Source organism: Malus domestica, chromosome 15 (assembly GCF_042453785.1).
Source record: "Malus domestica chromosome 15, GDT2T_hap1".
Classification (NCBI taxonomy): domain Eukaryota; kingdom Viridiplantae; phylum Streptophyta; class Magnoliopsida; order Rosales; family Rosaceae; genus Malus; species Malus domestica.
In genome coordinates this window covers 54,446,616-54,465,147 of record NC_091675.1, presented here as the reverse complement: position 1 = coordinate 54,465,147, position 18,532 = coordinate 54,446,616, and the positions used below count along the sequence as shown (strand labels likewise).

The window sequence follows — 18,532 nt, the reverse complement described above, 5'->3', positions numbered from 1 at the left end:
ATTCTAATCACCAATACATAGTTATATTTTCTCTGAGTCGTATAGCAACACTCATAGGGTAATAGCCAATGAACATTGATACAAAACTTGAATTAGACAGGTATAATATTATTCTCCTTAAAAGAAGAACTATTTGTAAGATCATACCTTTGACTTTGGTTGGAAGTGTGCTCTCTGTTACTTTCGCATTGGATTTTGCGGCCAATTTCAGTGAATTGCTTAAAGCGATTACATATATATGGCTATTAAATTAAAACAAAAAGAGATGCCAGCGGATAGCTGAAAGCTGGGTTTCGTGTTACAGCAACGACACCTTCCACTGTTCATGAATCACTGCAAAACAACACAAAGTTCTTATGCCTACACTACATTTACTAAATCAATTCAAAATGGTCCTTACGGTAAAAAAAAAAATTGCTCTATAAGTAACGCATGGTGTCAACTATATCGAATGTCATTATTATGTGAGAAAAAATAAAAACCCAGAAATTAAAAGAAATAATGCGGAAATTCCAGATCAAAGTGACAACTGAAGACGCCCAAAAATACCAATTTGGGAAATCATGAGAGCAAGGATCAATTGAGAACTCACTGAAATCGAATCAAATGGTGAGAATGAAGGAAATATTATACAATAAATACAGAAACAGAATTTCCTACAACAAATAATAAGATTCCAGAGTCGCACCAATAGAAACGTAAATCACCATATATAAGTAGACAAAGTTTCTAGCAATATATACAAAAACCTCTAAAAAAATCTACCTAAACTCAAAAAGCAGCAATTCCATTTCCTTACATGGTGCGACACACAATGGGTTTCACAGCTATTAATCAAAATACGCAACATGAAAGCCTGTTTGAGTTAGAACACTATAATGTGAAATCCACACACAGTGGGTTTCACCAAGGTCCACATATCCAATCCAAATTACATAGCTAATATTCAATAACATGTCCAATCTTTAAGCACATTTACCAAACAGATTTAGAACAGTATAGAATCTACTTAGTAGCAGAAGCAAACACCAGGAAATTATGAAGAAGCACATAATTGAGCATAGTCGTCGTACCCAGTGCACAAGGCTCCCGCTTTACGCAGGGTCTGAGAGAGGTGAATGTCGGCTAGCCTTACCCCCATTTATGAAGAGGCTGCTCCCAAACATAATTGAGCATAGTGAAACCAAAAAAAATTCGAATGATGGTTTTAACAAAGCAAACGGAAAACAAAACAATAAACAATGATTTTCAAACAGTACATAACCTGTTGAATTAGAGGAAAAAACTGAAAACCCATACCCTTCCATACATCCCTCTGTCATTCTGTCCTCACTGACCCTCTGCACTAACCCATTAATTAACCCCAAAAAATGCACACAACCATGCTTTCTCTTCTCCCTCTCTCTATCTCTATCTCCCTGTCCACATCTCTTTCTCAAATGATAAATCCCCCAAAACCGGACCTAGCAAACTAAACAATTCGAAAATCTAAGCTACCATTAAAGAATATAATTTAAAAAACAAACTTGTCTTTGGATTTGAGGCATGCATCGCAAGATCTGGCACACCCCACTCTCAGTAAGGTTTGTTCATGACCCCTACCCCTATCTCCCTGAAATCCTGACGACCCATACGGTCTTCTCTGACCATACCCACTCTCCCACTTGTAAAATCCATCTGCAGCAACAGTGTCGAGACCTCTCTCTCTCTCTCTCTCTCTCTCTCTCGGAAACCCTCCATCCCCGAAACCCTAGTTGAACGACAGCAAATGATACCTACCCGGTTACCCCCCATCTCGCCCAAAACCGGTAGGACAAAATTGCCCTTCCTAACTTTTACATTATAGAACAACGCAGCAAAAACTCAAGCAAGAAAATGAACACATACCAGTGATTATTTCCTCATCGGTTATTCCCAATGTAATATGTTACATTGGATAATTTCCAGAAATAAAATAAACATTCCGAAAGGTTCAGCTAAGTTTCTTGTTTCTCCAAAGAAAGTTACCTGTACATGAAGAACATCTGCTAATGGCAACCTCTTCAAGTGAGGGAAGGTAAGCAGTTGGGATGCCGTTTGCCCAAAGTATGCAATCTGGTCCTGTGTTGCACGCTGTTGTACCTGATTTTGGCACAGAGGAAAAAAGAATGTACTGAAAAAAATTATAAAACAATAATGGAAAAAATCATACAGATGCCAACAGAAACTATACTTACTGGGTCTGAGATCTTATGAATATCCACTGTCCCTTCATAGGTAATGTAAAAGAAAAAATTATTTGCCATTATAGCTTCTTTGCCACGCTGCTTATACCTGTATGTTCCAATTTATTAATGAATATAACAGTTTCAAAAATGAAACATTCAAAGTTGATATAGTCTAGAGTTGTGATGAACTTATCAAAGAAAAAGTTAAAAACAAAATGAAATGAAAGAAAAAGAGGTAGATACAAACCAAAAATAAACTAAAATTAAAAATCTCCAAAGTCCAAAGAAAACCTACCCGAATATGAGATCAATCCATTCATGCAAATGCGTAGATGCATGCTCACTTTCAAGAGCCCAGGTTGTTGAAATACCAGCCACAACAATCTTACCATCAACCTCGTCCTGCAAGGAAATGAAGTTAAACTTAAAACAGATCATTCTGGGAACACATGTAACCTAAAAAATGTTATGCATTAAACTTGTGCTTCCAAGCATATATTATAGATGACTTGTCCTGGATGTTCTTCTTATATTAAAGAAACCATCATTATTGTTGCGTACACCTTAAGCTGTGATAGTAGCATATATACAGCTCGATAAGCAGGGTCTTCTGTGCTTTCCACAATAAACATAAACTCTAAGGGACCACCATAGAGAGAAGTGACCTGTTTTCGTTAATTAAACAAAATAATTCAGACCATATTGGAAGAAAACCTTGGATACAAATTCAACCTATTAAATCAGTTAGCAGGAGGATTTTGAACACTTCACCAGATAAGACATCCCTACCGTGCAAATACAGAAATTTAGACATGCCCACCAAAAGAAAATATAGCTTGACTATGTTAATCTAATATCACAAAGATATTGAGTTTCCAAGTCTCAGACCCAATAGAGTGTAATTTAAACTTCTTATGAAGAAAAACCTAATTTTCAACTCAAAAATAATACAAAAACATGATTGGCTTTGACCACTCTCATTCCAAATGTTCTAGCGTAGCCCCTGACTCAAGGGCTCACCAAATGGGTTTTTGATTTCTGACGTGATAGAATCTGAATCAGGAGGAAGAAGAAAGCTAGTAGCTCAACGTAAAAGCTAAAATGAATCCCTCCTCAACAATGGCAGCGGAGACAACGATGAACACCAGGTTCATTTTTTTAATTTAATTTTAATTTTTAATTTTTTGGATTTAAGAAAATGAAACAAATTCTCATTTTAAAAGGTGAACATTTGTTGATTGGATTCTGTAAAAGGGTTTTACTTTGATTTATTTTATTTTTTATTTTTTATTTTTTTTGTAGTGTAAGCCTTTACACTTTAGAGCAAACACTTCCATTCGAAACCTTAAATAAAACCCAATTTAATTGGAAATGGGAGAGTATGAAGTAATTAGAGCATGACAAGTAAATAGATATGGGGCCTTTTTTTTTTTTTTTTTTTTTTTTCAATTGAGCTCTTGAAGAGTTTTTGTATGAATCAGAAAATGTTGATGAACTCGTGGAGGGCCTGAGCTGAAAATGAAAGCCGGTGTAGCTTCAACCAACAATCAAAAATCAAAGAAGAAGAAACAAAAGAAAAGCAAAGAGGCTTCTTCATCTTCCTCCGATGCTTCGAACGTCGAAAAGCCCTTTTGAGATTTTGTGGTGGAGGATATATTGCAATGCAGGGCATGCGTTAATCGGGCCGCACCACCAGTAGGTAAGCAATTTATCTTACTCTAGATTTAAAATGATAATAATAAAAAAAAGGTCTGTATTAGGGGCTTTTTTGGGGCCGTTTTTCTGATTTTAGGGGTTTAAATTTGGTATTATGGGTTCTGTTTGGATGCTCATAAAGTATGAGAGCAGCAGGTATACTGAATTTGGTGTTCTAGGTTTGTTGTGTTTGTTAGTGAAATCAGAGTTTCCATAACTTTTTGAGGTGTTCAAAGCTTTTGGTTGCGGAACATTTAATATTTGAACTATTAGTAATTATTCTTAGGACATAAATTGAATAATGAAAACAAGTGAATTGAAGTTTTTCTAATTTGTATTAGTTGAAGCTTTGAAAATTAGTGTTTGTTTTGCACCATTTCACTTAGAAATCCGCCCTTTTAAGGTAGTAGAAGTGTCTCATCTTTTGTTTGGTGGAGTATTTTCTTTTCTTTTCTGTTTTTGTTGTTGTTGATTTTATTATAAATATTGCGGAGATATGTGAAATGAGAGCTTCCGAGTAACGAATCATCAATATCATCTAGACTCTAGAGGTTGGATAAAGCAAAATCAATAACCTAAAGTATAATCAAACAAAGAAACACAATACAAAACCCAAATAGAAAAAACCCATTTAAAATTCAATTATCCACTGTCCAAATTTCAAAGAGAAAAAAGCTAGTAATCAATAGTATCATTTTCAACGATTTCAAATTCCACAGCAGAGCGTATGTATTTTTGCTAGTTATCTATTCTAAAGTTGAGGAGGGATTTGACTGTAGCTTAGCTACAGTCAAATCTTTGCCACTCGATTTGCTTTATTTACACCATTGCCATCAGATCTGAGATTGGGTTGGAGGGTAAATATCAAAAGTTAGGAGGGTAATTTTGTCTCCGAACAGATTTCGAAATATTTACGATTTTGCAGTCTATTCATGTTTGTTTTGAGATGGGCCCTTGATTTTGTATTATTTACATTCCTGCCATTTCCAAAAAGCATGGGCTGCAAAGATAGGGATGGGTAAATATCCATTGGTTATGGGTAACCGCAGTTATCCACCCATTTAAATTAAAATGTTACGGTTATGGGTAACCGTTTAGATAAATAAACGGTTATGAGTATAACCGTTTACCCGTAAAATTTAAATGGACGGTTATGAGTATTAACCGCGGTTATAAACGGATAACCGTTTACCCATTTATTTTATATATGTAAAATTAGCACAAACCATGTTCTCGATTCAATAATACTTAGCAACTAATAAATTAGCAAGGAATGTTCTTTTCTCAGTAACACTGTTGCAGGAATAATGATTCTCATCATCAAGGAATGGAATGGGGAAGGGGAGCGAGGAGTGAGGTTGCCATAAAAGGGGGTTAGGGTTGATTTTTTTTCCTCAAAATCAAGGGTTGGTGTCGGGATGGGTCGAAATTGCCACTAGAAGCCTAAATTAATGGGTAGATGTCGGTGATTGAGAGATTGAGAGATTGAGAGGGAGAAAATTGAGGGAGGTTGTCACTGACCCGATTGAGTGAGGGATTTTGTGAGGATTCGACTGACTTAATGACTAGCAACACAAGATAAGACATGCTTCCGGTAAACCGCCTCCGTCCTTTTCCTCCTCTCGCCTCCGCCTACCTCCTCTCCCCTTCGTCGTCTCCCCCCTCCTCTCTCTCTCTGGAATCGATCGATCTTCGAAGAGGATAAAAAGATCTGAAATGGTGTGCTTCTTCTACTGTGATTCTGTGTTTTTTATTTTTCTGGGTTTGGCTTCTTCTGTTATTCCACTGTTTATTTACGAAAATAATGATTTTTGTTCATTTTGTTTTTATTTTACTTTTTGTTATATTTCATTGCAATATCAAATAAAGTTGGTATTTTAAAATCTCTCTGCAATATCAAATAATATAGTTGTTACAGAAGCAAGTTGTTTAGTTAAAATCCTAAGAAGATTAGGGTAAAACATTCCGGCTGTCTCATTATTGATAGTCAGAATTTCTGCAATCTCTGAGATATATTTTTGGGATAATTTTATAGTGATATACGTCAAGGTTCAAGAAAAACTTTGCTACACTGCACTATAGGAGTATCTGGGTTAAAGAAAATTTTCTGATTTAAGCATTTAGCTCCTGGATTGCATTAAATCAGTATTTAAAGAAATAATGCATTGATACAAATTTTTTTGCCCAAAAATTAACTCCCGGAGCTTCCTGTGAGTTATTCTTAGCTTTTGATTTAATTTTTTTAGAATTATTATCATTTTTTTTATCTCTGCTGCTGTTTTGGATTTTTTAATTATAATTTTTATGCGAGTGTAGGCACTCAAATTAGTGTTTTGGAGTGCATCTTGATCAGACCACCACAAAGAGAAAACGGAAACCAAAATCAGAGCCATCAAAACAAACAAATGCTGGTATGTCCTAAAAAAAGGTTGGTTTGTGTACTTTCGAAGAATATATGGAAGAAGAGAATATTGATCATGGTGTAGAATGTGATGGTAATGTGGTTGAAAAAGATAAAATGTTGCACGAAAAGATCTTGGAACTCATTGACGAAAATATGCAGCACCGAGCTGAGTTGATAAGGAGAAACAAGGAGAATCGTGAAACAATTGAGCGGCTTTTGTCCCAGGTGCATAAGCTAACGGATGAGAACAAAATTTTGAGGATTAATCTGGGAATCCATAAGGATACTACTGATCATACAATTGCAATCCATAAGGATCCTACTGATCATACAATTACAAGGCAAAACAAGCCTCAATTTTCGAGGTCTAAGTCCATGGGGCCATCTTTCCCTGGAAGGCTCACTGGATGCATTGGAACTTGATCTTAATTAGCTACTTGTGAAGGTGAGGTTAACAAAGTGTGCTTTAGCACCAAGATTGGAATCTGGGTTTTCTGAGTTTTGTTTTGTTGTGATTTTTCTATAATCTAGATGCTGAAATACCTGGAGTTGGAATTAATGAGAATCGATTGAACATGGATTTTTTATTAGATTGGTACGGCTGACATAGTTAAGAAGTAGTTTAAGATGCAGTGATTAGGGAATTTCTTTAACTGAACATATTTGTTTTCACGAGGTAGATAAAATCCTCTGTAATTTAATTAATTAGATTGAAATTTGGGGTCCGGATTCTTAAACTATTATGGTTAATGTGGTTTTTTGGTGAATTTTTCAAGTGGGGAAAAAGGGGTGGGTGTGGGATTTATATTGTTATTCTCAATTGGCATATAGACATTTGAGTGTGCAAGAAATGGATACCGTACAAGAAATGCAAGAATTGAAATTAGAAGGGATGAGGGCAGTTTTCAGAGGGTGGGTTCGGGGATGGTAAAAGTTGTGTAGGTGGCAAGATTAATGGTGGTGGTTTCATGGTGGCGTAGTTCTCCGTGAAAAATGTCGACGGTGGTCGCCTTGCTATTTCTGTGCAGCGAGCACAGTATCGAGAGAGAGAGGTGAGGGAAATGGGGAGAGTGGTAGAGAGGGAGTGAGACATGAGAATGGTGGCAAGGTGGTGCCTTTAGGGAGTGGCGAGTGAGGTGGTCATGGTTTCTCGAACGGGAGATTGATGGTGCACTAGAGAACTTGACTCCTCTCTCAGTCTGGTCTCTGGAGAAGAAAACCCAACAGAGCTATGCATTAGCAAAGTTTGAAATGAGGGTTTTTAATCTTTGGCATGCTATTGTCTTTATTTGATCAATCTTTGAATAAAATTCCTATGGACAAGTGAAAAAAATTGAATGAAAACTTGGAGAAGAAGTTCTGATTTTTAATATCTTCAATCGAGGATTATTGTGATGCCTTTTGACAATTGAAATGTGAATGCATTATGTACACTTGAACTTTATAACGCTCTCTTATTGGGAATCTTATTTGTCTTCCATTCACACAACCATAATATGTCACTGCTTGTCTGAACTCCTTTCTATTGGCAAATATCATTCCAGTTCTAAATTGTGGGTTCTTGATATCCAAATCACTTCTAAAAGGAATGAGTTTGGACATTTTCTTCTTACTTTTCCGCTTCACTGGTTGTTCACCTTCAGATGATGAGCTAGAACCACTTCTAAGCCATCAGAATCTTCGTAGTCTGTTTCAACATCTCCAAATCCTAAATCAAGGAAGGGGTCAGTATTACGTGATGCTTACCTATTTCCATTGCATTTTCCAATGGTATTTGTCCCTTTAGTTTTCTCTACATTGTTGTCAAATAAGTTGTCATCGACATCACTTTGTTCATAGTCTGAGTCTTGATAATCTGAATCTTCCGAATTGCCATCGCCATCGCTCTCTTCATTTTCCATGTTATGTATACCTACCTCAACAAGATTGTCTTGTTCCCGATCTCCTTCATAAGCTTGCTCCAAAAATCCCTCAAATATGCCAAAAGGATCATACATGTGAGGAATGTCAAAAGAGTTTGTTGAAGCTTGAATTTCAGTGTTTGGGGCTAACATGTGAGGAATGTCAAAAGAGTCTACTGAAGCTTGAATTTCAATGTTTGGGGATGAATTCATCAGTTGGTCATCATCAACAATGTACACAAGTACCACTCTATTTTGGGGCAATACAGTAGCTAAAGTCCAAAAATCACTATCAGCAACCATAGGCTTGTAAGTTGTGTCATTTGGCAATGTGTAATAGTACCTGGACATTAGATCACAGTTCATATTGTCAAATCAAGCAAGATGACCACCAACTTAAGTCATTGTCCCATTACAGGCTTCTATAAAGTGACCTCCATGGTGCAATTGTAAATAAATCAGATTTATTTGTACAAGATAAGTGATCAAAGTTTAAGCAATCGGTAAAATGACAAATCAAATAAACATTCCCTACTTAGATACAAAGTAACCATCAGCATAAAAGTGCATGGACATGAAAATAGTTTTCAGTACTTTAAATTTTGAGATTCAAGGTGTTCAAGTCACACTTAGGGATGGCAACGGCGCGGATTGGGTTCGGATGTGCCATCCCCAAACCTGAACCCGCTTATTTTCCCCAAACCCGAACTCGTAAAATCCCTGAATAGGTTTTCCCCATAACCGAACCCGTGGGTGATGGATTTTTTATTGGGGAACGGTTTTCCCCATTACGATATTTATATATTTATTTATATTATTAAATAAATGAAGAATATTAAAAAAAATTTAAAAAAATTGCTATTATTAATACAATTGAATTGATACAATGCATCTAATAAGTAATATTAAAAATTTATATTACTAAGAAAACATTTACACTCTTAAAAATTATAAGCATATAATTCCTATTATTAATGATATAATAGTAAATAATTAATTTCATATTTAATAATTCATGATTATTAACAACCCATTTTCATATAATAAATATTTATATATTTTTTATTTGTAGATGAAATGGTTCGGTTTCGGGTATGGGTTTGGGGCGGATACCCCAATAACCATAACCGAACCCGAAACCGAAAAATTTACTCGACGGTTACCCATACCCGTAAAATACCTGAAATTTTATACCCAAAACCGAACCATTTGGATCGGTTACATGCGGGGATCGGATTTAAATTTGATGGGTTAATTTGCCATCCCTAGTCACACTTAAAGTCTGATTGCCCCACAATCACAAACTTTCAATGGACGCCATTTATATGTCTAGAAAAGAAAAAAAGAGGAAGATAAAAACTCTCAATTTCTTGTCTCGATACATAAAATGTTAAACAAAGACCTTGTCCCAATCCAATCCGCCCTCTATAAACAAACCAAATCATGTTGATTTATGTCATCTTTTATTTGAGATATAGATGGGACTACTTTGTATCCTAGTAGGGAACCAGGATTCTCTCCTGAGCATTTCCCTAGGGATCCCGCAATCTTGTCCGTTCATTTATATCGTGCGGTCAGTTTTTGTTAGGTACTATTCATATTTAAATTTTAAATGATTTCTGACCGCACGATACACGATGAATGGACATGATTGCGGGATCCTTAGGATCCCTAGGGAATGCTCAGGAGAGAATCCTGGTTCCCTAGTAGGACTCTTTGTAATCCAATTTATTTATACGCTGTCGATGAATGAATATGAGCTACGGTTTTTACAATTCAAAATTTTCTACATAAAAGCATTAACAAAACACATGAAGACATTAATATAAAACTAGTAGTCGACATTCTACACATAGACATTATCTATTCTAAAGTTGAGGAGTGAATTGACTGTAGCTTAGCTACAGTCAATTGTTTGCCACTTGATTTTACTTTATTTACGCCATTCCATCAAACTGGGGTTGGGTGGATTAGTGTGTTTTGGGGGTTGGGTTACTTTGTTTTGGGCCGCCCATCATGTGTTTGATGGGCTTTCCTAGATTCTTCATAAGGCTGGCCCTTAGGGTGCTAAAATGACGGAAATATCTATCTAGGGTTAGGGTCACGCGGCTGAGATTGAAGGACTGCAGGGCACTTTTGTCATCTTAATTTTGGACGGACTCGGATCGATGGGTAGGGAATTCTGGAGCAGACAGAGGGGGTTAGCCATGTCGCTTGCACAGAGAGAGAGAGAGAGAGAGAGAGAGGGAGAGATTTGGTGCGGATCTTTGATTCCAGAATGGGAGTGGGGTAGTGAAATTACCATTTTCTCTGCTTGATTCCATATCCAACGGCCACAAGTTGTGGGCATTTATGTAATTCGCGCTTAGGAGGGTTGTTCTGTCGGTCTCAATCAGACTAGGTTGAGGGCAGTTCAGAAAGTGACAGAGGGTATGGACTTTTGTTAAATTTTATTCTGTAGCAATGGCATACATGAATGGTTTAGTACGGTTAGAGAGGGAAAGGAACATAAGGCCGGATGCAGAAATTGATGCATTTATGAAGGTTTGTTATTATAATTTAATTTTGACACAAGAAAAAAGAAAGAACTGAATTTTGCATTTTGTAATTGTTTTAGTTTAACTAAAGTTTTTATTTTATTTTGGTCCTTTTCATTGCAGAGTTTGCAATTGAGGTGTGTATACGCGTGTTTTGTATGTTGTCCTGAAACATGTGATCATGTTTACCTTTTTGATAATGACTATGATGATTCAAAAGATATCTACAGGAAATCCATGCGTTGCAGATTCCCATATGATCAGAGATGTCGACTTATCTTGGAGGTAATGCTAATCAAAATATGCCACTAACCACCAATCTCATCTCTCTAATTCCTGCATGCTTTTATAGTGTTGCCCTTGATCACATAAGATGTTGGTATGCTCTCCATTGTTGGAAGTCTTTAACTTCTTTTTCATTTTGCTTGACAGCCATTTAAACCCTGGAAAGCAATAAATATGCCGTGTTGCAAACAAGCACATAAAAAAGCATTTGCTAGATAGGATGTTTTCTATATCAAAGATTAATTTTTCTAAGATTGATTTTTCTGTATCGAAGATTGATTTGGTGGTTTTTATAAGCTCAGGATGTTTTCTATATCGAAGATTGATTTTTCTGTCTTAACCATTTGCTAGATAGGAAAATTGTCTGAGATAGTTCCCGCTTAAATCATGCTCTCTCTCTCTCTCACAATCTAAAATAGAGACATGATTCAAAATTAACATCACAAATATTGTGGATGCCACATCTTTTGTTGAGAAGTCATGAAACAAAAGACATGTTGCTAAGATCCTGAAAGATTGAACAAAGTTATTGTAAACACAAAAATTTCCTGAAACGAACGAGACAAGAACACGTGTACAATGACATGCCTCGACCCTGATATTCCCCGAATACCAGGATATACATGTGCTGGCCAACACCTGAGGGTGACGAAAGCCATTAATTGATACAAAAGCTAAGAATAAAAAATAAATAAGGGTTATGAATTTAAATACAATGAATTAACAATATAGGAACGTGTTCAGAGCATACAACTAAACCTAATCACTAAAAAGAATTAAGATAAAATTGAATGAATAAAGGAGTGAGTCCTACATCGAGAGGATCCGAAGATGCTGCTGCGGAAGTGCCTTGATATCGGGATTCTATGCCTCGTTCCTAAGACTTGAATGGGGGCGCAAAACAAGGGTGAGTAGACTAAGTTTATATACATATATAATACGAAAACAGTTATGAACATACTAACCCCCATAGTTTAATATGATGAAAACTACAAAATAATAAGTAATAGGTTTCTCAAAACCTGTAGCATGCCATAAAAACAATTCATATATCTATTTGCAAACCAATCTCAGAAATCATATCAGGAAGCATAACATAAGTTGTGCTGCACCTCAGTTTCTGTGCCTATAGCCAGAGATATCTCCCTCCCGGCCCAATGCCTGTCTCCGTGTCCCTCAGCCTTTCGCTAGGGATTATTTCTACCGGCCTCAATGCCAACACCAGATCCTCGCCCCAGGTGGCATAGTGTTCACTAGGTACGCACAAAACAGTTTTCTAAAATACAACTTCGTAGCATAAATTCATCGATCCTCTATACTACGAAGAGGTGTTCGAAAATCATTTGAAACACATTCTTAGTATCCTATCGTCATCGATCAGATATATAATCAATCATCATCAAATCATTATACTTCCTGTAAAGTATTCCTCAAATCAATAAATCTGCAAGACATGCTATTTATATATGCAATTCTATAATTAAAACATGCTATTTTTGAAGGTGGTCCACTCACAGTACTTTGCCGTCGAAAAGCTACGCTGCAAGCGAAGATGTAAGGCCACAATAATTGCCCATAAGCACATTAAATGATACAATTAATAAAACTATATTAAGACAATTGAATTTGGGAAAACAGACGTCGGAGGCGGATTCAGGACGTCGTCTTACCCTAAGAAGGGTCCCAGATACATTTCGTAAAGTCAAAAGAATATTCTAAAGAATATTCCCTAACGGAATATTCCACACAAAGGGTTTGGGTTGGACGGGATCTAGGGTTAAGGGTCTCCTAACTTAAATAGGTTTTGGGCTAATAGATTAGAGGATTGGGCTTAGAGTTTAAATAAATAGGGAAGTGGGTTTTAGGGTTTGGGCTTAAAACAAAATAAAAGGATTTGAGTTTTAGGTTAAATGAGTTAGAGGGTTAAAAGGGTTTTGGGCTTAAAGCCCTTAACAAAAACCGGCCTAAGGCCCTTATTTTAAAAACAACAAATAAAATAAATAATAAAACAGAAATGGGTTTTGGGTTGGGCTCAGCAGGAAAGGCCCAAAGGCCTTGGGGTTTTTGGGCTACCGGATTCAAAGGAAGAAGAAGGCCGGAAATTCGGCCGGAAAACCACCCAACTTTAAATGGCCATAACTTTGTCACTACTCAACAAAATCAAGTGAAACAAGAACGAAAGTTGTAGTTCTCGAAGAGACAAAGAGAATGGTATCTCTCACGATGTCTAACTCACTGTAGTTTGGCCGGAAAACGCCTCGAAAACTGTCGGACTCGCCGGAAATTGGGTAAGATTCAAATGAGTATAACTTCTTCAATACTCAACGAAATTGGGTGAAACAAAAAGGAAGGTTGTAGTACTCAGAGAGACGAAGAGATTGATACCTTACACGCCGGCCAACTCACCGTGGTTTGGCCGAAAATTGGCTCGAAAGCCGTTGGTTTCTCGTCAGAAATCCAGGGAAGTCTCCCCGACGTGTTTCTTCATGGTTTGACGTCCAAAAACACAACCACGGGGTAGAAAAGAACTATAGGGATGAAAAGAGAAGTATTTGGAGTGTTTTTTCGAGACCTACCCATGTCGAGTGTGACAGAGACTCGCCGGAGCTCTTCCTCGGGTTTATGCCGTGACTTGCAGCGGTGGGAGAGAGAGGGAAAGCTGATGGTGTTGATGATGAGGGAGATGAGGGTGTGCAAGGAGGGAGAACATGGGTGAGAGGGAGAGAGTTACAGAGAAATGGAGAGAGATACGGGAAAGGGAGAACAGAGAGAGAAGAGAGAGATGAGAGGTTGGGGACAGAAATCAGGGGTGGGTCCCCTTGGCTCACCATTTAAGACCCAAAAACAAATTTTAAAAGGAAAATAAATTCCCAAACTTGGTGAAAATACAAAAATACCTTTTTCTATATAGTAAATCCCGGAACGGGTTGTTACAATCTACCCCCTTAAAAGAATTTCGTCCCGAAATTTAAAATAATTTACTTAATTAAAATACTCGAAAATAGAAAGAAGAATATATGTATAAAGGGTAATTAAGTCAGAGTGGGTGCATCAAAGAGAATATGCCACACTGTCGCGAGCGGGTCACAAAATCCTCTGTCATGCCTCCAAACTCTTGCTTTCTTCCCCATCAAAGTAAACGTAGAAAAATACTTTATAAAGATATAAGGTCGAAAACACAAAATAACTTAAGGTCAAAAGTAAGTACATAAAATACGATAACGTCCAAAATAGATAGGTAAAAACATATAGGTCAAAAACTCGTGCTAAACTTAAAACTGAAAACGGAAATACTTCCCCAAAACATTTGTAACTTCAAAAATACAAATAACTAAAGTAAAGGAAGTTAAAATACTTATACTGAAAATCCAAAACCAAAAAATAAGAGTGGATCTCGCCTAGGCATATGAAACGTCACGTACTATGAGAATGAATGTTTTTGGGTCGAGCCCCAAGAATAATAAATCCGCAACAACTGTTGTAGACGGGTCTTCTTGCCCACTTGCTTAATGAACCCAACAAATAAGCTATCGATATCACAATCTGTAGCCCGCAATATCGACCTCACATTTGTTATATTGATAAGCAAGCAAGTAATTCCTTGAGGGTGCACAATTTCCCACGTCGTAAATTTCATCTTCCGAATACCAGTTCAAAAAATCCCTTTGTCAACCAGTGTTGCTTGCAGAAGTTCTCGTACCATCTCGCAAAAGTGTCGTACCTAAACCAAACAAAACAAAAACTGTTGTCATCAAAACTCTAATTAGCACCAAGGATTCTATTCTTCTCAGTTCCTCCAAATGTGACCAGTAAGTCCAAAATTTTGTCAACGAGGAACTCACTTGATAACCGTACCTTGAGATACCGATGTGATGCCTATGAATTGTAGTAAGATGATGATCAACAATTCAGTCTGAAGATATTGATACAATCTGCTGATCACCTGCACTACAATCTTCACCAAACTCTTACCAAATGACAGCTCAAATCTCAAGCCAAAAGAAAATCTTCTCGATAAGACTAGTAAGCGTGTGTACAGGTTATGCTCTAAATATTCTTGCTAGCATCGTTAGGAAACTAGGTGTACGCATTCGCCTAATTGATTAATCATGATTTCCTCACTGATTGAGCGAGAAACTTTGTCGAGAAGGCTGAAAGAACACTAAAGAATTTGAGGGTCAAACGAGTCCACTAAATCTAGAGTACAAAATATCTGGTTGAGTGAGAAACCATGCCGATTTTTTGCCCTCAGTGTATTGTTCCGGCATGATTCAATTCACATTGAGAAACAAACAAGCGAAGGAAGGTGAAGATGCATAAATAGAAGTCACTGTTTATGATTATTTTGCAAATCATCACAGTATGGTCAACTGGTTTCTTAGCCAAAAAGGAAATAGGTCTACGCTCAAGGATAACTAAGAAATATTAATAAGATTTGACGAGGCCAAAGACATTTCGTAATTCACCATACTTTGTGAGAGTTCTTTTAGAGTTCAAAAATTAAACATAGAACCTCTGAATCAACAGAATGACGAAGTAGAAATATATGAAGCAGCCTGCGTATGCATGCAGTGACACGATTGGCTACCTTAAAGTGATGCGCTTGAGCAAACCAAAGCTCAATGAGTCCAGAGAAGTTCAAAGTAAAGCTCGATCTTCATACAATGATGAATGTGGTAGAATCTCAAGCCATTACACTGAAAAATTACAAGGTTGAACAATTACTGGATAAGAGCACTGATCAATTGGGCTACAAGCAAAAGGCTAAATTCACCTCTACCGAAAAGTACGTGGTCAAGGTGCTAGGGTTTATCACAGAGTACTAAACTCAAGTGGAATTCAATGAGTCTATTTATCCAAACAAGACTGGGTCTTCATCATCCAAGTCCAATTACAACGACAAGAATCGTAGCTCCACTTGGGAAAATGGATGAGAATAGCGTCTGCTATTGAGGAGTTTCCCAAGAAAAATAATGAATGAAGACGAAGTCAGCACTAGAAGAATTTGGTGTAAAGCTGACGGTCAAAGGTTAAGGAACTTGACTTCGTCGTTGGAAAAAGCAAGAAAGTTATCAATAGAATAATTACTGAGAATTGTTTTAAAGAACCACACCAATTTCCTCAGTGGTAATGAGTTCGAGAACACTGATTCGATGCCACCAATTACCACTAAGACATGGCTCTGCTCGCCATTTCTGGGGAAGGCATGTCGTAGAGTGATATCACCGTTTTAGATTTCTAATTGGTCTTAACCAACTCGTACCGCCAAGGTTTTTTTATTTCCAAAGATTTCCATGTAGAGCCGACTCCACCCGCAATTCCTAGGGAACGCATGTTGCAGAGTAATATCACCGATTCAGAACCTCGGTTGGTCTTAACCAGAATTTCTCAAACTGAGATTTCTAAAACACGTCGCTGAGTATCGATTCGATGTTGAAAGTCGTCCAGCAAACCAATTCGTCACCTATGAGGCATAATCCCGACACGAACTCTTGTATTTCAACCAGAAGGTGACAATACAAACAGAGAAAGATTTGCACAATTGCACTGAAAGACAGCAAATCCAGAAGTCGTGACATCCAAATGATGTCATAACCGACACAAAACGAGAATTGAAGAGAATCCTAAGTATGCTCTGAACAAAACCTATGCTCTGATACCAATATGACACGCCCCGACCCTGATATTCCCATTCGATGTTGAAAGTCGTCCAGCAACCAATTCGTCACCTATGAGGCACAATCCCGACACGAACTCTTGTATTTCAACCAGAATGTGACAATTCAAACAGAGAAAGATTTGCACAATTGTGCTGAAAGACAGCAAATCCGGAAGTCGTGACATCCAATGCTTGCACCGAATAATAATATCTCCCGGCCCAATACTTGCACCTCAGTCTCTGTGCCCGTAGCCAGAGATATCTCCATCTAGACCCAATGCCTGTCTCTGTGTCCCTCAGCCTTTCGCTAGGGATTATTTCTCTCGGCCTCAATGCCAACACCAGATCCTCGCCCCAAGCGGCATAGTGTTCACTAGGTACGCACAAAATAGTTTTCTAAAATACAACTTCGTAGCATAAATTCATCGATCCTCTATACTACGAAGAGGTGTTCGAAAATCATTTGAAACACATTCTTAGTATCCTATCGTCATCGATCAGATAGTCTACCAAAATGAGGGTTCTATAGAAAATATGATATAATGAAAATAGTTCAATATATATATATATATATATATATATATATATATAATCAATCGTCATCAAATCATTATGCTTCCTGTAAAGTATTTCTCAAATCAATAAATTTGCAAGGCATGCTATTTATATATGCAATTCTATAACTAAAAAATGCTATTTTTGAAGGTGGTCCACTCTCAGTACTTCGCCGTCGAAAAGCTGCACTGCAAGCGAAGATGTAACGCCACAATAATTGCCCCTAAGCACATTAAATGGTACAATTAATAAAACTATATGAAGACAATTGAATTTGGGAAAACGGACATCTGAGACGGATTCAAGACATCATTTTACCCTAAGAAGGGTCCCAGATACATTTCGTAAAGTGGAATTTTCTCTAATGGAATATTCCCTAACATAATATTCCACACAAAAGGTTTGGGTTGGACTGGATCTAGGGTTAAGGGTCTCCTAACTTAAATAGGTTTTGGGCTAATAGGTTAGAGGATTGGGTTTAGAGTTTAAATAAATAGGGAAGTGGGTTTTAGGGTTTGGGCTTAAAACAAAATAAAAGGATTTGAGTTTTAGGTTAAATGAGTTAGAGGGTTAAAAGGGTTTTGGGCTTAAAGCCCTTAACAAAAACCGGCCCAAGGCCCTTATTTTAAAAACAACAAATAAAATAAATAATAAAACAGAAATGGGTTTTGGGTTGGGCTCGGCAGGAAAGGCCCAAAGGCCTTGGGGTTTATGGGCTACCAGATTCAAAGGAAGAAGAAGGCTGGAAATTCGGCCGGAAAACCACCCAACTTTAAACGGCCATAACTTTGTCACTACTCAACGCAATCAAGTAAAAAAAGAACAAAAGTTGTATTTCTTGAAGAGACAAAGAGAATGGTACCTTGCACGACGTCTAACTCACTGTAGTTTGGCCGGAAAACGCCTCGAAAGCTGTCGGACTCGCCGGAAATTGGGGTAAGATTCAAATGAGTATAACTTCTTCAATACTCAACGAAATTAGGTGAAACAAAAAGGAAGGTTGTAGTACTCAGAGAGACGAAGAGATTGATACCTTACACGCAGGCCAACTCACTGTGGTGTGGCCAAAAATTGGCTCGAAAGCCGTCGATTTCTCGTCGGAAATCCAGGGAAGTCTCCCCGACGTGTTTCTTCATGGTTTGACGTCCAAAAAACACAACCACGGGGTCAGAAAAGAACTATAAGGGTGAAAAGGTAAGTAATCAGGGAAGGATTCCAGGCAGTCGGTTCCTACTGGAAGTTTGACTTTAAGCTCCGACTGATTGCTTTGTTTCTCCTTGTCCTACAGG

The 18,532-nt window shown here is 37.4% G+C and overlaps 1 protein-coding gene and 1 long non-coding RNA gene across 3 annotated transcripts; one reads left to right on the top strand and one right to left on the bottom strand.

Annotated features, from left to right (window-relative positions):
• Positions 1-261: 261 nt before the first annotated feature.
• On the bottom strand, positions 262-2,766 carry LOC103416401 (BEACH domain-containing protein C2-like). Its single transcript, XM_029095325.2, has 4 exons — positions 2,503-2,766; positions 2,217-2,313; positions 2,008-2,121; positions 262-333 (listed from the first exon to the last, which is right to left on the bottom strand). Exons 1-4 carry the CDS (start codon positions 2,643-2,645, stop codon positions 331-333), a joined length of 357 nt encoding a protein of 118 aa, XP_028951158.1. The 5' UTR covers positions 2,646-2,766; the 3' UTR covers positions 262-330.
• Positions 2,767-3,153: 387 nt separating this feature from the next.
• On the top strand, positions 3,154-6,973 carry LOC103416400 (uncharacterized). 2 transcript variants are annotated; one of them, XR_526388.4, is made up of 3 exons: positions 3,154-3,355; positions 3,689-5,621; positions 6,219-6,973. It is a non-coding gene; the product is annotated as an uncharacterized lncRNA (long non-coding RNA). The 2 variants fall into 2 exon arrangements; XR_011576638.1 differs by having other exon boundaries at positions 3,689-6,313; positions 6,532-6,973.
• The last annotated feature ends 11,559 nt before the right edge of the window (positions 6,974-18,532 follow it).